Consider the following 21,910-nt stretch of genomic DNA (forward strand, 5'->3'; position numbering starts at 1 on the left):
CTTTTATGTCTAAACATCCCCGACACTTCCTGAGAGGAATTGCGCAACGGATAGAATCAGAGTCCCTGCTGTCATAAAACAAGCACCCTGGGAGCCCGGCGCACTGCAGGGCTCAAAGCCCTCCGACTCCTCAATGACCAGAAGAGTACAGACCCCCGTCACCGCCACCAACACCGCCCTCTCTCCTCATCGCTCTTTCTCTCTCTGCCTCTCTCTCACTCGCTCATTCTCCCCTGGAAGAGGCTACGCTAATTAGCCAGGCTCTAATGAGACAGAATGGCACTGATCTGGTCCGCCGCTGCGCCACCGGGGGGGCCGGGCAGGGGGGCTGGTGCAGTCGGGGGAGAGTGAGGGGGGAGGTTGGTGTATGCCATCTGTCACCCTGCGCCCGCCTGGCACGGCAGTCCCTGGAGTGGAGGGTGGGGGGTTGTGAGGGTGGTGATGGTGCCTTGTTGGTCTGGAAAGGTGGGGGAGTGGGTGGAGGTGGGTGGGGGATGCTGATATGAGTAGAGTGACAGAATAACTGTAGCTACTTCATGTTTGGAAGATGACTAATTCCCTGTTACATGTGAAATCTGCTTCGTGGTCGCTCATGGTTTACGGGGGCTCGAACGCTTTTCTTCGCTTTATTCTCAGATATCTGGCACATGACCCACCTAACCAGAGCAGAACAACAACACACACACATCACACACACACACACACACACCCCACTTCTCTCACTCTGCTCCATCCAATGGCTGCTTAACAAGAGGGGCAGATGGCTGACCTTTTGGGTGTCTGTTTCTAGATCGCGGCCGTTCAGAGGTTTGCCTGTTACTGAGAAGCCGCTCGGGGTCAGCCTGTTAGAAGTCATGTTTTGCATGACGAGTTCTGTACAAACGGCATTAAATGGCACCTTAGGATAGTCAAATTGATACAGCGACGATGTTATCAGATACGTTTCAATATCAGGAATTGCTAGCGGCGATGTGATGGAGCGACTCGAATTTTGCTCCACTTTTCATGAGTTGGACTTTGTTCGCTGTGGCGGGGCAGGTATCAAGATGTCTTCATTTTTTGTTCTCCACACCTCTCTCTCCCTCAAATTAGCCAGATCAGAGCGAGCACATCACAACCCCAAGGGATCTAAAAGGGCCGTGACTGTTTATTAATTGATTTATTTATTTATCTCCTGTGCCTGCTTGGTTATTAGGTTGCCATGGGAAACAGGCTAGGCCAGATCTTCTCTATTATTAAAGACACAATTTCTTGAACTGGAGACCCAGCTGTCTGAATAATTAATTTAGCGAATGAATTATCTTGCAAACGGTAAGTCTTCCCCTCCCTCTGAAATGAGCCTTTCTCTTATTGTGTAATGGACAGTGGAATTCCCACCAGCCTGTTTTCTCTCCGCTGCTTGTTTCATCGAACCCTCCTCCTCTTAGCAGGAGCCCAGGGTCTCACTGAGCATGCCCAGAGCACTTAGTGTCTCTCTTGCCATCTCTCTCACTTACGCCTTACATGCCACCTCTCACCCCATCTGTCTCCAATTGCACAACCCACTCCCTCCTCCTCGCCTGCCTCCCAGCCTGCAGTCCAAACTAGGAGTCTGCCCCGACTGTCAGGACTCCGAATTGTGTCTTCGTCATCACCTCTGATGCATTATTATATGACGAATGTTTTCAACTGTGGAGCAGGTGTTAGCCAGCTTGCTAGTTAACTGAACAGACTCTTCTCTAATAGTTCTCTAGACCTCAATGAATAGTTCAAGGCCTAACCAGTGCTTATCCTACAAGCCACCTCACTATTTAGCCTGTGCTAGCTTGTTAGCGAATGCTACCCCTGTCCCACTGACAGGCACAGCATTTTGCTAGCTCTTTCCTCGCTCCAAATGTTCGCAAGCTAACCCTCTCCCACTGTCTCCACTTCTCCTGACAGACCACACAGGGCTTGTTCTGAGGCCCATTCTCACTAATCTGATCAGGCAGGCAAATACGCCGGGAAAAGCGCTTTAATGATCCCCCTAATTACCTCAAGTCAATACCAACTGTATTATTAGACTCGGGGAAAATATTCCATTAGGGTGCCCCCCGTGGGAGTCCCCCCTGTGCGCGCTGATGTCACGCGCTGCGCGCCCCCTACGCTTGTAATTAATTTTATTTACACACTCAGGAATGCACAAGGTCGCACCTGCAGCCCGGAGCCGCCCGACTCGGCCCGCCTAATCAGATCTGTCATAATTATCATTCTGCATGCTTCTGACACACGCCGGGAAATATTTCAATTTAACTACAGCCACTAGCTCCGGCAGATGCAGTCTGAGAGAGAGAGAGAGAGTGTGTGTGAGTGTGTGTGCATGCAGGAGTGTGTGTGACTGAGTGAGGGGGAATTGCATGGGGAGATATTAGGACCTATCCAAGTACTCGTGCTGGTGCTTGTGTGCACTTGGTTTTGCTAGCATTATTTGCTCTCTCTTTCTCTCTCTGTCTTTCACAATCTCTTCTCTGTGTCCTAATCTCTCTCTCTCTCTCTCTCTAAGGGGAGGCCGACTCTTCCATCCTCATCACTCTGTCTGTTCTGCGCTCACTATTTTTACGATATGCCGCATAAATTGAGCTAGAAGGAGGACGTACAAGTTGCCTTTTCAGCCACGTACAGAGAGACATTTGAGATTTTGTGTTTACTTTGTTGCCACTTGTGTAAATACTCTATTTTAAGTTCAAGATGAGTTTCCAGGTTGAACCATAGCACTGAATAAACAACTGCATACGAAGACTTCTATTTCAGAACACTTTTTGGGTTTGAAAATTTGTTCAGTTTCATTAGTATCTGAAGCAAACTTGTAGGCCAATTAAGAACACTTATTTAGCTGACACAGACAATTTGCAGGTTCTCCGCTATTTCAATCCCTAATTCAATAAGATCAGTCATGATTTATCAGCTTAATTGTGCTTTGATATTAGCAATTAAACCCAAGCTTTGAATTAAATCTCAATCAAGCTCTTATAATTGATGGAATCAGACTCCATGTAGGTGCTTTCTGTGTTTGTAATGTTGCTGCCGTCGTTGTTTATCTCCGGTTCATCTTCAGTGTGTTTGTTGTCTTCTGTGCATTCATCCTCCATCTGCCTCGACAGTATTGAACAGAGAAGATTATAAACAAGAGGTAAATTTGTGGTGGGAGAACAGTGTTTGAACATTCAGTGTGCCGTGCAGACAGTGCTGGTACCCAAATATCAGCCCACCACCAGGCTAAACTGGATTATGGTGCAATTTCAGCAATACTAATATTTGATACAAAGAGGCACATGTACTGTAGCATCATCAGTGACTTGATTTTCAGCCATTTTGTACACATGAACAATCTGAAGTGCTTTAGTGGACAAAGGCAATGCAATTTCACAAAAATGTGATATCAATTGAAATTGAAAGAGAATTTTTACATTCTTAAGAGATAAAATGTGCTGCCTGCAAATAGTATTGTGGACAAACGCGGAACGTATTCAAACATTCTCGCCATTTATTTTGTAGATATTCGAACTTGCCTCTCCTGTCCTGCTCTTGAGCAAGGCTGCTGAGAATCCAACACATGCACCGGGGAACTCCCAGGTTATATTACTGTTACTGTGTTGTGTGCAGCTGCGTGTGAAGAACAACTTTGCTGCAAAAGAACAAAACGTGCAGTTAAAGGAAAAGAAAAAAAACACTGTAACCACACAGATGTTTAATGTGCTCCATTTTAGATGGACTGGTCATTTGCCTTTGGCTATTCTTTATGCTCCATCTGCCTCTATTTGGTTGCTTGAAAATTCCCTGCACACTTTATTGGTTCGGCAGCCATGACGTAAACCGCCACACAAAACTGGTCGGTATTGTTTCTGGGAGCGAGTGCTGACACAGAGAGGGCCATTTCCTGCACAGTCATGCCTTGCCTCCACAATGTGTGTCGTGCTAGCTGTCAGTCTGTTATTGTTGTCAACTCGCTTATTGTATCTGGAGAGGTCGCGACCCCTCTTCAGAAAACGTTCACTGTTTGGCTAAGACTTCTCCATGTCGCGGCTCAAATAGAGATTAATTGTTTGGCATGTATGATTCACACTGGCAAATTTCTCTCCTGAAGCTCAGCCTCTGACATCCTCACATAAGAGGATAGTGACACAATCTGGCAACCACAATCTGGAAGGCATCCACTCTGACAAGACATCAGAGTCGTTATTTAATGACAAAAAAAAAATGGTGTTTTTTTTTAATGGCAAGTTTCAAATGATATAGGTGACTCAGTTTTTAATCCTCATAAGCTTTCCTTAAGAGAGACGCAGCTTCATCGTTGGTACATATGAGAACCAGAAATTTCATCACCCATTACTGTGGTCGCAGATCCAACCGTCCTTAGGGCCTATCTGTCATTTCAAAAAGGCGTCCATTTGATCCATCTGTTTTGCAGCATGCTTTCCATGAACGCTTAGGACCAGCATGTGGGTTGGAATCGGCGGGGTAAATAGATAAAGGAACTAAAAATGCGGCCTAACAATAAATTCCACTCTTGGGTCACCATTTGTGAAGAACCGTGTGAACAAAGAACATATTTCTAGAAAAATTTATTTGTATAAAGGAGCTCAACATTTTTTTAAATTCTATTTTTCTTTCCAGCCATGCTATTCAATGTGTGCAAACCCTTTATTGTGTTGTGAGCTCTTTTCTGTCGTTGACTTCCAGTCGAGTATTTGGCGAAGCTGTTAGAGAGGTGAGCTTGGGCTGAGCTGGGTCACTGGTTTGGAGTTATGCTTCTGCACTGAGCTGTTTCAGATGTCCCGGAGCATTGACATGGTCCTCCTTAAAAACACATAGATGTACATGGAGCATGTTGACGAACGCTTAGTAATCTTGTTCTCTATAACGCTACATAAATGAGTATTTTGTGATCTAGCCAAGCCATATCCAGCACAAACCTTCCCCTCACTGCGCTCTAAGTGAATGAAAGAAACACGATTACTTTGGATATATAATGAATGCACAGATCAGTAATCTTCCTCTTCTTTGTAGTGTGGCAAATTCGTATGTTAAGATCTTGCTAGCAGTCATTTTTAGTGCAAACCCTACCCTCGCAGTGATCATCTCCCTATCGCGGAGTCAATAAAACAATACAAACGTGATTACTTGGGGTATATAATGAATGCACAACATAGCCATCGTTATTTATCTAGTGTTGCAGCGGTGCCACAATAATCAAGGGGTTAAATCCTACATGGAAACATAAATTAACTCCTACGCTTTAAGCATCGATGGTCGGGCCAACACAACACCACACAGAGGAGCATGAATGTGGATAACACTTGTCCCTTCATTAAATAGACTTTTTGGGGTGGGAGTTTGGGCCCTTGCTCACCTGACCCATTATCTCTTGGTACAAATGGCACCAGGTATTAGCTCACTCCGCTGCTCACGATATCCCTGTAACACACAGTGTATAAAGGAATTGCTGCACAGCATGATGAGCAAACAGCTTTCACCGACTGCGTAGACGCTAAAGGAGAAATTGAATAAACACACAAATAGACAAATAAATAGGACTTTGTGGTGTTACTGCAGGGTACAATGAGTACTTTTTTACTGTCCCTCCAGTTGCCATTGCAGTTCAAATAAGGCCGTTGACCCCATTTTCATCGCCCTATCTTCCTCACAGTATGCCAAAGATTGTTCCGAGCTGTTCTATGAAGACTTATTCTCCCCTGAAAAGTCTGGCCCTGAATGGTGCAGTCAATTATTGCTTATTGTTGCGGGAGATCCACATATGCCCGAGCATCAGGAACCTTTCAACACTCCACTGTCGTCAGCAGATGGGCGTCCACCAATGGCGTCATGTTTTTACAACACAGCGCACATCACCTTGCGCGGCGGCGATCGTGCACGTGCAGCCGCCAGTTTGGCTTGCTCAGGGAGGAGGAACATGTTATCGGCTGCATTTATCTGCACAGTGTTGTCTGCCAGTGCTGGGCCTCTGCCAGGTTCAAGGAGGAGGAAAGACAATAATGCATTGTCTTCCCCCTACTTTTAGCTGTCTCTCTTGTTCAGACACAGAAGAGGTTTGTCTGGCTGCCTCCGAAACAGTCCTGTCCTCCAACCAGCCCGCCACGACAATGACGGCAATCATTTCTTCATCTGTGTTTTTTTTTTCCTTCACTATTTGATGTGTCATCGAGGCCTCTTTTTTTTTTTTTTGTCCAAATCCGAATAGCACTGGATAGACTCACTCAGTCTGTTCCTGGGGTTGAAACTGCGGCGTTATTTTTGGTCAGGCGGTAATCCGAGGTAGGAGGGGGAAAAAAACCTCAAATGGAAAATTGATGGACATCTGTTGGTTTATTTTATTTATTTATTTTTGCGGTGGCCGAGGTCAGCCTGATGAGGCTGATAACAAGCAAATGAGATTATGGGGAAGGTGTCGGCCAAGCCGTGTGACGGACCTGTCTGTCCCTCTGTCTGTCAGTCTGTCTGTCTGCTGCCCCTGTCTCACAGCAATGCCAGTTGTTCATTTGTGTTCCTCTGAGCCTCCATGTTGGGGGCGTTAGCAGTGGTAGTTTGGTGCTGAATGGGTGAATGGGTGGGTAGGTTGGGCGGTGAATACCATGCTGTTCTCTGACAGAGCAGGCCTATGCTCTTATTGGCAGCTTGTGACTGCAGCACTCACATACACGGTGTACCACATTGCATAGCTGGGTGAATCTCACGCATGAATTCAACTATTGTGTTGCGAGGAAAATATTTTTATCAGAACACCCGTTTGCTATTTATACCAGGACTATACAATAGCCCGCTGAAGAGTTTATTACCCTTTTAATTTGGCACCTTGTGACCCCAGAGCCTCATGAGCCTCTGGTCAGATCTGTGTCTGCTGTAAAACAAGAAGAGGCTGGTGGCTCTCGATTGCTAGTCCTGCTGTTTTTAAACTAATTAATAATGAAGCAACGACGACCTCGAGGCAGCGGATTATTGTGTAATATTGTCACAGGTGTGTGCCAACATAGCAAGATAATCCTATGGCTGTCAGTGCTTATTGCTTCGATGAACCTGTTTGCAGCATCTGATTTCAACTGAGAGGTCTATTTAGCATCATGAATAAACTGGTTTTCTACTTTGTGGGTTCTAAGGGCCTGTTTACACCTCACACCACATCACAAGTGGACGACCTTAAGTACAGGCATGAACACACCCACGTCTGTATTGAGGACCCATTGAGATCCAGTCGTTCAGACCAGATTCAGAGGCAGTCTGGGCCACATATGGTCACACTCTTTTAGCAGTGTGTACATGTAAGTACACATGAAACACGCTGTCTGATTTCCAATTGGTTCACTGTGACGCTTACCTGCCAAGATATGCAGCAGATGTTTGTGGACACACTGTTTCAACTGATTTCACCACTGAATTACTCGCCACAATATCCTGGAAAAACAAAAACGTGCAATCTGGAGAGTTGTTGAGTGAAGAGAAACTTACGGCGACAGCAAATTCGCAATCATTCGTGTGTGAAACTTCTTGTAAATCAGACTTTAAATGCAACATATTAAGACGTTTCTTTCCTTGTATGATTGTTTGCCGTGAGCTGTCGGCTACTCTGTGTTTAAAAATAAACCTTTCCTGCCAACATTTAGCTGCCTTTTTAACTGGGTTCACCATTTACACTAAATATATGAAAGACGACAGCGTTTTATTGGTGGTGAACATGTCAGATTTCTCAGTAAGCCATACCTTCAGGTCCCCAGACTCCCTTGAAAAATTGTGCAATTTTGTGAGATTTAGGAGAAACTTTATAAACTTTGTGAAACTCTGTCCATCACAAATACATGACGAAGTATTTGGGCCTTCTTAGAAATTTGGCAAATGTCATACATTAAATTATGTCTTTCTTTGTGCATCTGTTTATCCCAGCATGTTGGCGCCTACTGTTCAGCCACCGGTTAAAAACAACAACACAGCCTTTGTGAATGGAAATGATGTACAGGTTTATTGGTGGTTTATTGGAGACGCACTGTAATGCTTGGTGTGAACGGAGTTGTCTGCATGCGATCAGATCTCCTAAAACACATCAATGCCAAACAGAAACAGGGTCTAAGTTAATCTAGGTTGGGGAAAATACATTGATGTGCTGTAATCTGCCACAACACTGTTGTGTGTAGCAACTGATGGCTCTTTGTTAAAAAATAAGCACTAGATGATCTCTAATACCATCGCTGTTATACTTGCAGACCTATTAGCAGTTGCAGGATAATTTTCTACCAGGTGCACACTGATACATGAGTGAATGTCATCTGCTGTGGATGTGGATGTGCATTTAGCAACTATAATTAATCCATTAATTGGACAGTCTATAAAACGTCAGAATTATGATAATTTTTCCATTACAATAATTTTTCCTATCAATTTTTCTGTCAATTATTTGACTTGATTGATTGATAATAATTTTGTCTATAGAAATATAAAAAATAGAGAGAAATGCTGATCAGAACTTCCTAAATCTCAAACTGACGTTTTCAAATCCCTCATTTTGTCCGATCAACAGTCCAAAATTCAAAAATGCTCCATTTCCAGTGATATTCTTGCTGAAGAATCAAAATTGTTGAAGATTAATTTTTGACAGTTGACTAATTCAGACTGTGTTGAAGGGCTTTTCACCACAGTTAACATTTAGCGGTAAGAAAAAAAAAATAGAATAATTTAAGTGATCTGACCACTAAACTGACAGAATAGTGCTCATACACCATCGGCTTATGAAGTTGTTATGGCTAACGTGTTAGCAAACAGTTGTCTACTGTGTCATCCAGCAGACACAGAGCAACACGAGTATCCTGACCAATATAAGTCCGCTGTTCTCCTCTTAGCCAGACTCTCATTTACTCTGGCTGTCTGCCGGCTTGTCTGAGATGGTTTGCTGGAAATGGCTGCCTGTGGTTTTGTTTAGTGAGGTTTGATGAGAGGTGTGAGATTTAACCTTACATTCCTGCATTCATATATACATATATATATATATATATATATATATATATATATATATAAAGCAAAGTTTCTGATGTGTCTCATCTCATCAGTCACAGACTTCCTGTCTGCAGTGCTCTGAGGCTATGATGTTTGAAGCAGGACTGAACAGGAGTTGTAGTGGAGCACAGAGAGTGTGAACTGTATTCTGTGTTGGCTGACAGCTAGGCCTGCTCCGCGCTACCTGTTCTATTTATTTATAGAGAGCCCTTAATGATCTTCAACAAAACACAGAGTACACTGGATTGAAGAGCCCTAGATTTTTGTTTTCTGGACCGTGTTGGAACACTTTAGCAGCAGGGGCAGCAAGTTACATGATCCAATCAAGAGCGCTTGGTGCTTGTCAGCTGCGGTGGAGAGGCTCAACAAATTGTGTTAAACAATAAAAAGGGGAAAACAGATTTGCAACAGTATGATAATGCTGAATGCTGAACAGAAAATCTTGATGGTTTAGTTATTCTTAGTAAAGAATATTGATATTTATACGTTTTAAATGAAATAAACTCCATGCTTCTCTGCATTGTAGAAAAAAAAATGTTTCATGCATTCATTATGCCCCTTTTTTCACTTATTTTTTTTTTAAAGTTTGCTGGCAAAAAGGCCGTCAAATCGCTAACTTCCCTCACTCTCTCTCTTTCTATTTCTCACCATCTCCGCCTCTCCCGCCTTCATCCCCGCTCCCTCTGCCTGGCCTGTGGAAGCAATGCAATTAGACAAACACAAACAAAGCTCTTGAAAGTGCCATGGAAAATGCTGACTGTCCACTGTCCACAGTGCTGGCCGGGAGCGGCCCTAGCTGCCGTTTGACGTGCGTCACATAACGTTTAGCTCACGTTCTTCTGTAAAAGCTCAATATCAGCTCTGAAAACTGTCGAAATGCAGGCAGCAAAGTTACAAAAAAAAAAAGAAAAAAGCCACACAAACGAACATTCACACTTGTGAACTAATAAACTCTCTGTACTTTATTTCATCAAATGGACTTCCTGGCATTGAAATGGAGTTCACGTCGTGCCTTTGTTTGATTGGCTCTGCTACTTTGGGTTTAATCCTGCTGGTTTGGGGAGTGTTTGAGTTGGATTACTCCATCGTTGGGCCGGGGTACTGTTTCTCTGGCTTTGACAAGATGGTGTGTGGTGGTTTGTGTGCGTCTGTTTGTGTTTTGTGATGTGTGTGTGTGTGTGTGTGTGTGTGTGTGTGTGTGTGTGTGTGTGTGTTCTCCCTCACTACCGAATCAGCTGAAACCACAGACAGCCCAACTGGAGCGCCGTCCAAATCCCTCTGCATGCAAATTAAAAACGCAACAATAAACGTGGCAAAGGAACAAGGTGGGCACGCAGGCTTTATGGCCCCCTCTACCCGCCCTCCTCCCTCTCTCTCTCTCTCTTTCTCCCTCTTTATGCGTCTCTCTCTCTCGTTCTCCCCCTCTCGGCTTCCTCCAAAACCCCTCCTGGGTTTGATGTGGCTTATGGGAGGAGTTGGAACAGGGGACAACCAAACTGCTGAGTTATCTCTTGCATGCAGTGTGGCGGCGTGGCTCTGCCCTCTGTGTGCATGCATGCATGTGTGTGTGTGTCTGTGTGTGTGTGTGTGTGTCTGTGTGCGGACCAGCAGCGCGGTGTAATCCTGTGGAAATGAAAGGTGCTGCCGCGCACTGGCCGGGAGATTACAGCGCCGCTCTGTCACGCTGCCAGGACAGACCCGGCTGAGCGAGTAGCCCTCTGTAACACACACACACACACTCACACACCTCGCTGCTCCTCTTTGACGCCGCGTTTCCTCCTCGCTGGTTTCACTCCCCGACCGTCCCTCCTTCTTCATCCACTCCTGTCCCTTTACAGCTCTCTTGTAGATTCACTACAACTTCACCCCCCCACCCACCGACACTTCTCCTCGCTCTCCCACCGCAGTGTGTTATGTCCCACCACCCTCTCTCTCTCTCACACACACACACACACACACACACTGGCCTGCTGAGGTTTAGGCCCCTGCAGAGCCCTTCTGTCTGCACAGTCGTGATTTGACTTCCAGCAACTGTGAGAAGTTCATTCATCTGTTCATTGTATTCATTCCATAACATCTAACTCTGTCTTATAGTCCTCTCATCCACAACAGTTAGCGCTCATCTAAACTTGATCCCAGTCCTGACCTCAGTCCACTGAAAAAGTCGATTACCAAAATTATCTTTTGGTTGACTAATCGCTTCTGCTCCATTCAAATCAACATATTCTGAATATTTTCTCATATACTGTGCCAACATATGCAAAACGTGATCTAAATTTATCTTGAATTGATGTTCAAAAGTGATATTAACTGCGTTGTAATGGGAGGTTTTACACTAGAAACAGCTTTTTACACATATAAAACGAAACCATCAGCATTTTGATAGTTTTTAATTACAGTTTGGTTTGGACTGTTATTTTAAACAATAATATTCTGTAAAACATAAACACAGTATGATCATATCTTGATACCTCAGTTGTACTTGTCACATGTGTGATTCTGTGCGGCTTTTACTGCATAAAAATAATATATAAAAGTACAAGTGAGTTCACGCTACCTTTTGTCCTTCGGTGTCATATTGAATCGTTCACTCAGGTCACACTCATTGTGCTCCCATTGTGCTGATGAAATAAAGCACTTGGGATTGTGCAGTTCCTCAGCTCTGTCTTCCATGGCCCTCTGCTGGAGTGATTCAAACATGGGAGTCCCCGTCTTCCTCCCGGGAGCGCCGCACAATGTGCGAGTGTGTGTTTCTCGTCACGTTAAATCGTCCCTTCCTGCTGTGTTGCTTGACCTTGGCTAATTCACATCTTCATCTTCGGCTGTGGCAGGAGAACATACCAACTGCAGGCGCAGCTATTGTGAAACAATGCGCTGTTTTGTGTGTGTGTGTGTGTGTTATTTTTATGTGGGTTTATTTTAGTACTGGAACGTGTTTTTGCAAAACAGTTTTTTCATTCATTTTAATTACTTAAATCATTTGAAATGGTGTTACTTTGGATCTTTTTCTTCTCGCTACTTTGATGCTTTCAGGTGTGCAGATCTTCCTGTTACTCATGTCTATTTTAACTCCAAAGAAGCAGATTTAATGATCTGGTTCTCCTCTTTGGTAAAACACTATAAAACTGGTCCACTGTGTTCTGTACTCTGGGGCCTAAAATTAGGCCTCACATTTGAGTCTGAACACCATGCTTTACTGACCTGCCCCCCCCTCTCTCTCTCTCCCTCTCTCCCTCTATAATCCTCCCTTCAGGGCTGGCTCTGCGAGCTGCTGCGTTGGAAGGAGGATCCCTCCCCGGAGAACCGGACGCTGTGGGAGAACCTCTCCATGATCCGCCGCTTCCTGAGCCTCCCCCAGGTGGAACGCGACGCCATCTACGAGCAGGAGAGCAGCGCCGGGCAGCAGCACCACAACGAGCGGCCGTCGCACCTGATGCACATCTCCACTGACCAGCTACAGGTGAGCGTGACCGCAGGTGTCCTGACTCTGCCTCTGCAAACACGCTCAGAACATAGTGTGTGTGTGTGCCACCTAATCGATTAATCGATTAGTTGATGAGCGCAGAGTAAATCAGCGACTGCTTTGACAAAATGCCAAACATTTGCTTTTTCCAAACTGATTGATTGTTAATTTGCTGCTTCCTTTGTCTTATTTGAGGACGTAAACTTTAGATTTAGGCTGTTGCGATCAGGATTTTTCTCTCTCTTTTAAAAACTTTATAAATGATCAATTGATCTGATGTGAAAATAACCTGTGGATGAAATGCTGATGATAATGAGACACAGAAACAAACGCTCTCCTAATAAAACTCTGCTGACTGTATTTGTGCATATTTTCTTACTTTCTATGAAGTTTCATATCGAAAACAAATAAGTAAAAAACATCATTTTCCCCTCGTTTATTTAATCTTAACTAATTTTCCAGGAATTTGTAATAAACAACACTTTGGAGTTTTATGAATTCTCGTTAATTAGAAACACAGCAACACTTAAAAGTTCCTGCTTCTCAGCGAAAGCCATTTTCTAAGATATCATTAGCCTGAACTTATTTAAAAGAGCTGCTTTATGAAAGACATCTGGCAGATGAATACAGAATAACACACAGGCTCGGATAGCGGTCCAAATATCTTAATGAAGTACAATAATACCTCTATTAAAAGTCTGAGCCACAGCCGAGTGGTTGATTAGTTATTTGGTTACTCGGAGACATGGCCAGTGTTTCACAAAGGCTGCCGTTCGCTGGATATACAGTAAATAATTCTTTTACGAATGTTATCCAGCAGCAGATATGGAAAGAGGGAATTTTGTGCACTTTGCATGCAAACAAAAATGGTTGTAGATTTGATAAAATAGAATTATTGCTGATTTAATGGTGCAGTTCCACACTGTCCATAAGAGACTAGTGTTTAAATATTTTGTGCCGGTCCTTTACTAACACGATACATTAGCCAAATTAGCTCCCATTTGCTCAACAAGAACTATCATAGCTCAGAATATTGGAACGGTAAAATCACATCTTTGGGTGCATTTATGCAGCTGGCAAACAAAGTCCCTGCAAAGTGCTGTTTTGCAAACTTGATTATGAAACACCTATTCTACAGTGTCTGACTCAGAAATGAAAATAAAAGAGCACCCATTTTGCGGGGTCAATAGGGACCACGAGTTGCCCACTCACTCCCTCTCCAACCACACAATGAGACATTTTACGAGTAATGTGTCATGTGTTTACACTAACGGGCTTCTGACGGCAGAGTGAAAGCCATCGATAGCATTCTCACACTGCAGCAAATCAGCCAGACCATCGCAACACGAATTGTGCACAGGGAGCTTGTTTATCACTGCCTGGCAATAGAGCCTGATAAGCAGCAGAAGCTATAATAGAGCGGCCAGTTTCCCACTGTGTGTAGGGCTGATTGTGTCTTTTGAGTTTGTATGTGTGTGTGTGTGTGTGTGTGTGTGTGTCTGCCAGTGTGTTGCTGTTGCCTCTACCCCCACAATGAGAGACACTATCTCCCACTACCAAAAAAGGGAAAAAAATCATATCTGCAGAACTGATTACATTCAATGAGATATTACATGGAAAATTCCTTCAACCAAGAGCCTGTTCTATACACAGCGGGCCCATTTTTCCTCACAACTCAATTGATTTTAATGAAAGGCCTTATTAAGGCGCCGATAAGTGTTCACTGATAACATCCCCGTCTCTTTTCTCGTCCCCTTTTTTTTCCCCACTGCAGGCTCAGCCACCCCAGTCGCAGCAGCAGCACCAGCCCTCCCTGTCCCTCCAGCAACCCTCCCAACCCCTTTTGTCCCAGCAGCCTTTGCAGCAACAGCAGCCAACCACCGGCCCCCGGTTGCCACCTCGCCAGCCCTCCACCGCCTCTCCGGCCGAGATGGAGGACGAGGGCAGCCGCCTAGGGAGCATCAAGTCCCGCACCTGCGGAGGGAAGATCTCCCTGGAGGCTCTGGGCATCCTGCAGAGCTTCATCCAGGACGTAGGCCTGTACCCCGACGAGGAGGCCATCCACACCCTGTCGGCACAGCTGGACCTGCCCAAGCTCACCATCATCAAGTTCTTCCAGAACCAGCGCTTCTATGTCAATCACCCAGCCAAGGCGCTCAAGGAGCCCAATATCAACAACAACAACAACGGCACCGCAGCCACCGCCAACACCAACACCAGCAGCAGCAGCAGCAGCTCGGCCTTCGAGGAGGAGCTGACGGACTTCAGGGAGAGCGGAGAGCTGCTGAAGGAGCTGGACGAGAGCACGCAGACCAACAGCACCATCTTCTCCATCAAGATGGAAGAACAGCTGGCCCGAGGCGCCGAGGCCCAGTCAGAGTTGGAACACGAGGCCAAGGAGTAGGACCCCCCCCCCACCGTCCAAACGACTTTTCTTTGTGCACACACGCAGACTGATGACTGTGCTAAACGTAACGCTCCGGCCGACACAGACCCACCACACACGCAAATACAGAAAAGTAGTGTTTTTAATCAGTACTGCGCCTGGACTATATGAGGAGTGTTTATATATATCAGTTGCAGACTGACAGGCTATGTGAAGTGAGTGTTCACACACTGGAGAGCCCATTTCAGACTCAAGTACTACTTTTTGGATTTTGTAAAACTTGTATTATTCACTGTAAAGACTGATGCATCATTTAAATAATCTGCACAAAAAATTATTCTAAGTATGTTGCCGTGGATATTTGCTGACTGCACTCTGTCTGTTGTTTTACACTGACTTACTTTATCTTTTTGAGCTACTGATTATATTTAAAAAGAAAAAAAGTCCCCCTGGAGTTTGCTAGGACTTTGATAGGTGTTTACGTACGTGATGTTTAACTGGATTTTTTAAAAAAAATAGCAAATGAAATCAAGGACCAAGTGGTTGACAAGGCCTTAATTATGAGGTATCGAGTCTGGAGCCTGCTGGCAGATCAGATATTCTTTTAAAAAGCGCATAATGTGATTATGGATCACTCCAACCTCTGGAACGCGATCACCCAGCCCAGGTGAATCTCCGAGAATAGCTCAGTCTTTACATATTATTTGTTAGGGAGGAAATATAAATATATATATATAGACATTATATTGTAACTGTAAAAAAAATACAGTCTTAAAGAAACTATGCCAACAAATGCCTTGTACTATACGGCACTGCCGATGTTAGATTATTTTGCAAAACCTTTGTCACTGTAACTTTCTGAATCGCCACAGTTAGAAATGTGAATTACACCATGTTTATGTTGTCCAACATTATTTATTTGCAGTTCATGCAGTGTTTCTGATGTAATTACTTTTTTTTTTTTAAGTTTATGTTGCGTAGAGCTTTTTTAAAATTCCACCGATCTTTTTTCTATTTATAAATGTAATTTCGATGGGCAGTAAAAACAAAAAGTGTCTTAAACGTTTTAAATGGAGAAATGTGCTTTAAAGGTTGCCTATAAAAAGTGCTGTACGTCAACCAACTCATGCTACAAGCTTCACAATTAATGTTGTATGCAATTTTTACTATCATGCAAATAAGCTTAGGTAAAATGACTAACCTATAGAACACCTTAGAAAGAAAAACATATGCAATCTGTGTGAAAATCGATGTCTGCGATGTGTCTTCCTTTGGTTAACAATCCAATTCAAAAAGCTATTCCTGTATAAATATTCTGTATAAAAGTGTTTCATTTTTTAATGAGTTTATTTCAATGAGAACACCAGTTATTTTGTTACGACTGACTGTTTTATAAGTGTTTCTCGGTTCCTTTCTGCAGAAATGTTCTAACTAGAAGTGGTTATTGATTGTTAATTACACAATTAAACTGTTTGTATTGTACCACAGATTTCTTGGCATTAACTTGACCAGACTCTTTTGACGCCAGAGTGGGATTTTCTCCTCTGCGAACGAAAGACGAAACGATGTGAATTGTTTTTAAATCTACTGCTAAGAGATCATCGGCTCCAGTTACCGACTCCTTCAGCTGCAGTCACTGAACACGTTATTTGTAATAACTGTACATATCACATCTTATGAATCATTGATTGTTTATTATTGTAAATATATTTGAAGTTTGTGCAAGAGCTCGCCGTACAAAATTGAAATCAACGTTCTGTCGTGCCTCTTCCTCTCAAACCGACTGTACCTGAGCTCTTCTACTGCTGAGTGTATCTGAAGCACCTGTGAAATCTGAAATAAATAAATGTTAGGTGTGAACACCTGTAATAGCAAAGCCCTCTGCAGGGAGTAAAGATATAAAACAGCACAGGTGTCCTTACCTTGCTGTGAACCCCAGGTGAGGCCAGGTGTCTGCACCTTTAGGAAATTACCCTCACCTGTTAACACCCTGCTATATGTGCCAGCCAGCCTTGGCCGGCGTTCCCTTGATGTTCTGCTCTTTTTTTTCATGAATAAAAAGCCAGAGTGTAACATTGTGTGTGTTCAAAGGAAAAGAAAATCACATAAAACAGATCATACAGACTTGTCAAACGTTCTCCGCTGGTGGTGGTGGTGGTGGTGGTGGGGGCTCATCGTTTGGTTAGAGGTGGAGATCAGGAGGTGCACCGACACGTGTCAAGAGGTAAAAAAAAGAAACACAGGCACCATTAAGCTTCATTATTTCCTGATTTTGACATTACAAGCGACTTACTCACTGACAAACAGAGGTGAAGGCACCGACAAACAACAGGAACTCCGGCTAATTCTCCTCCTCATTATCACTGTTTTCTTAAGGATCAGCCATATTTGCCTCCGCCTTACAAAAGGTTTTTCCACACAGATGGCTAATACTTTTCTATAACTGTGGTTGTCGATCTTGGAGGTGGTCACAAGAATATTTCTGAAATGATTTCTACGGGGAAAAGGGAATTTTAAAAAACTTTTAAATTGAATAATTAAGGAAAATATCTCTAAAAAGGGGTTGGGAGGACAAAAACCCAGCGTCCGCATACAGCTGCAGAAGAGTTTTCAGCAGACGTGGATTCATTTTAATGGATCACAAGCTGAAAAGGATCATAATCGCTGTCTCCTAACCAGACAGCTCCAGTTCTGTGCTGAGCACTGGAGTTTCACCACGGGTGGGTGTCATGGGTGATTGCTCAGAGAAGACTTGCAGGCACAGAACAGTTTTTAAAACTCCGTCTCCATTAGGCTGTTCGCAGGCTCTCCACGGTATCAAACACACTTCAAAGACTTTCCCCAGATGTCAAAATAGAAATCATAATCACGACAAGAATGGTGACTGATGAATCATCGACTCTGTTATCCCGGCCTTCTCATGCTGTTGCTTATTTTTCAAAATTAGCAGGCTACGCTGCACAAGTTTCCCAGAAAGCGCTCACGTCACGCTGTGGTGCGCCGCTTTTGGAAAAAAGGCCCAGCAGATACAGTATCTGCTTGTGATATTTGTGGAAATCCTCAATGTCATAGCAAATAAAGTTTCCACATGAAGGTTCCAGTTGACGCACATGGTTTGCTGAGGGTTGGGTGGAGCTACTGAGGTCGAACTGCCAAATGAAAGGTTAATTTTAACTCGGTGAGATTTACTGACATGTTCTTTGATGATGTTTAACTGACAGAGGAGGCAACCAAATGTGACCAGGAATAGCCAGAGGACCTGCAGTCCATTGAAGTTAATGCAATTCCATTAATAGGTTGCATTTAAAGTGAAATAATTTAGTTAATAAGAATTCAAAAAACATATAACTGTTAGCTTTGTTTCATATTCATGAAAATGATTGTTGCAGGCTGCATTCAGCAGTACTGCAATATAAAATACTTAATTACAAGCTGCTTTAAAAAAATCATTTATTGTCAATACAAGGACATGAATAATTTGCAAAATGTACTTAAGTGGCAAAAATAAAAGTACTCGTAATGTTGAGAGGTGAGTGTTGCACCATTATATATTAAATAATTGCATTATTAAAACTGATGCATTAATGCAGAAATACTATTATAATGTAGCTAGTTGCAGTGGAGCTAATTCTAAGTGTTTTATATACTTCTGAGTAGTTTAATCTAAAATACATGATATTTTATAAACATGTTTTGTTTGCAAAATCTTGATCTGTGAAGTAGCTAGCAACTGAAGCTGTAGTGAAAAGTACAGTGTCACCCTTTGAGCTGTAGTGGAGTAGCATGAAATTGAATGAATGAAAATGTGCCTCAAAAGTACAGTAAATATACTTTGTAACTTTCCGCAGCTGGAACAACAGGCTCAACGCTGACGAAACGTCCCAATTTATCACTTCTAATAGGTGTAAGTTAATCTGAATATGTGCATTTTTTATTGCTCGGATGCACATCTGCAGGATGGACACATTTAAAGAACGTATACATGCTCCACTGAACACAAACCTCCAGAGTGCTCACGTAGGTGTCAGTCAACGGTGCACATTAACACTTCACAGACGACTTGAAGGCATCCTGGAGAAACACAAGCTCGGGTCTCATGAATGCAGATTTTCAAGTGAGCATCATATTCAGTTTATACCAGCTTGTTTTCTACGTCGTTTAATGGCTCTGAAAAGGTGGTCTGAAACTCGTAGCTCTGCCAGACTGTCAAGTGTCTCACCAGGAGAGGAACGGCTCACCACTCGGCTCGGCCCCTCACAGTTTTCTGTTGTATAATCCATTACATGTGATACTTAAGCCAGCATCAGCTCTCATCAGCCTAATACACAATATTCAACAACTAGCTTTCAAAAATACTGAGTTTTTTTTTTTTTTTTTAGAATAACAAGGGTGTGTATTTTTATTTCTGGTAGCTGAGGAGGAATTGATTATCTAACTCTTTGTACCGTATGACAGAAAATCTGAGAGGACATAAAACATGAGATGAAGAAAGAATTTAGTGTTAAATCTAAAATGTCAAGCATGTTGTCCTTGTGAGGAACATTTATCCCAAAGTGTGATGAAGAGGATGAATGTTTCGAGAATCCCAAATAAGAGACGAATCTTAGCAGTTGTAGATGGACTGTGTGCCTGATGATATGTGATCAATTATAAGATCCACAGCTGTTCATTCTCCGCTTTGTTTTTTCCGGCTGTGTATCTAGGGTTCATTAATTTGGCTTTATCTTTAAAAAATGAATTGCTTGTTTTAAACATGGACAAAATGATGAAACAAACACTGAAATATGAGCGAGAGCAATTTTTGCTGGTGATTTGTTACCCAAGAGGCCTTTTCTGAGCTTTTAGTGTTGAAAGGGGATCCTGTTTATTATCACTGCACTCTTGCAACTTTTGTGCAAAAATCAGTTGAAAACCTCTTATTGATATTATTATTAAAATAACAATAACAATAAAACAGATAGGACTTAAATCCACTGAGGCTCATTGTTAGTTGCAATCATACAAATGTTTCGTACTTCGAGTGTACAAAATCTGAAAATTTCTTAGTTTGGTGCCATCTGGTGGTAGAATGAAGAATAGCACTTTATGACCTGGTAAAAGAAGATCTGATAGCAACACAAAGCTGCTTCAACCTTCGCTGTCATAGTTTCAGGCCTGAACCACACGTATGAACATGTTCCTCGACGTTTTCGCCTCTCGTTCACATGCAAACGTGATGTCATCACCTCATTCATGTCTGCCCGTTGTTGCTTTGTGTAATGAATCTGAAACAACAGCAGCGGCGCCAGAAAGGTGTTCACTACAAATAAACAAATAATAAATAACAATAGTTTGTGTTTATAAGTTACTATCGCCGAAGGAGTGTTCTTCTCTGGTATTTGACATATTGTTGATGTCGATTTTATCGCCACCTACTGGTTCAGAATGCTTGTTTGAGTGTTTGGAATCGTTTTCGGTTGTGTGGACAGAGTATCTGTTTTTCAAAATGTTCGTATACGTGGGGTGAAGGCCTTCAATCTTCCACAAACAAAACCTGACAGAGAAGATGCGTTGAACAGAGGTCAAATCAGTGTGTTCATGATAGTTCCAGTTAACCGACTCCAAAAAAGTACATAAAAACAGAATCTAATCATCTGCAAACAAACGGTTTTCTGAAGTTCCTGAGTCGATGTAGTAACATCCTTTATCCAATCATGTGTTCACAAAGTGGTGAACCTCGCTCCATCCCTGCTTGTGAACGACTGAGCCTTTCCAGGATGCTCCTTTCATACCCAATCAGATGTCAAAAAGGATTAGCAGGTTTTAACAGTCTGTTTTCTTTATGTTTTACAGAGCGTCCCAACTTTTTTTGGAATCAGGGCTGTAATTAAGCACCAGTTGATATAGCTGACACATAAAACTATAAATAACTTCATTATCACTTGGCAAAACTCAGTATGTACACAGTGAAGCTGGCAGGCTACAGCTGCTACTGTGTATCAGGTAAAAAAAAAAAAACACTCCACCCCTCCCATGTGACGTGGTGCATGTGTTTCATGTGGCAGCGGACATACCCAGAATCCTGTGCAGGACCACGTGTGGTTGTTATCGCTCTATAAACACAAACACTGACGTACCAAAGAGAGCACATGCTGCATCTAGAGGCCTTAAAGAGATTTATTGGGCAGCACCTTCGTTATGTTTCTGCTACGTTTAGCTGCAGATTAATAGGGACGTTACACTCAGGTTGCTGCGGCACAACATCGGCAGGTCTGGCTCGTGCAGGGGAGCCCTCAGTGCCTACCCATGAGCCCTTGGGACTGCGCAGTAAATCAAACAGGAAATGCAGCAGAAAGCCTAATAAAGTTATTCTAATGATAGCAATCTCTGAGGAATCACCCCAACGTAAATCGGAAACTTCTCTCTCTGCCTCTCTCTCCTCTGCTCAGCTGCTTGGTAAAAGCCGAACATTTTCAGGAAAAAAAAAAAAAAAACACAGTTTCTCAACCTCCAAACGTGCAGAAGCGGAAACAGAAGGTTAGAGGTGTGGAAATTAATAACATTAATCACTGTGTTGCTTTCCACCCTCCTCTCTTGCTCTTTGCCTTCTGGATTTGAGGAGACAAGATTAAACATGAACAAACTCAGGGGGGGATTCAAACCGTCCTTCTGATCACATTAATTCAGCAACATCACGCTCGCATGAATATGGATGCTGATTTCTGGAAAAAGTGGCACATGCATTCGGTCTTATCCTGATTATTAACATGTTCTAATTTTTAGCAGGAACGTTTTCAGTCAGGTGAGTCCTGCAGCTCGAGCAGTGTGCAGGTATCACCTCATAGTCTCTGCCTTCAGCTGCCTCTGAGTTTTACATTCCAGGTCTTATATTTCTGTTGGGGGCCGACACCTCTCAGACATAACAGCTTTTGTTTGAATTTGGGCGGCAGACACAACAACGCAGCCATGGCTCCACAGCGCTCAGACCTTCCACCTCTGTTTACAATTCAAGCATCTCAAGCATAATGTTGTGAAACGGACAGATGGACCTGCTGAGCTTCCAAAGA

At 43.1% G+C, this 21,910-nt stretch overlaps 1 protein-coding gene across 9 annotated transcripts in view; it reads left to right on the forward strand.

The window, feature by feature from the left end:
* LOC121609936 (DNA-binding protein SATB1) overlaps positions 1-16,937 on the forward strand; it is a 61,377-nt gene extending 44,440 nt beyond the window's left edge. For all 9 annotated transcript variants that reach the window (XM_041941734.1, XM_041941739.1, XM_041941738.1 and 6 more), the window contains 2 exons: positions 12,269-12,475; positions 14,253-16,937. In XM_041941734.1, the coding sequence (XP_041797668.1) occupies positions 12,269-12,475; positions 14,253-14,882 (837 nt within the window). In that variant the 3' untranslated portion in view covers positions 14,883-16,937. The remainder of the gene's footprint in view (positions 1-12,268; positions 12,476-14,252) is intronic.
* The last annotated feature ends 4,973 nt before the right edge of the window (positions 16,938-21,910 follow it).

Source organism: Chelmon rostratus, chromosome 8 (assembly GCF_017976325.1).
Source record: "Chelmon rostratus isolate fCheRos1 chromosome 8, fCheRos1.pri, whole genome shotgun sequence".
Classification (NCBI taxonomy): domain Eukaryota; kingdom Metazoa; phylum Chordata; class Actinopteri; order Chaetodontiformes; family Chaetodontidae; genus Chelmon; species Chelmon rostratus.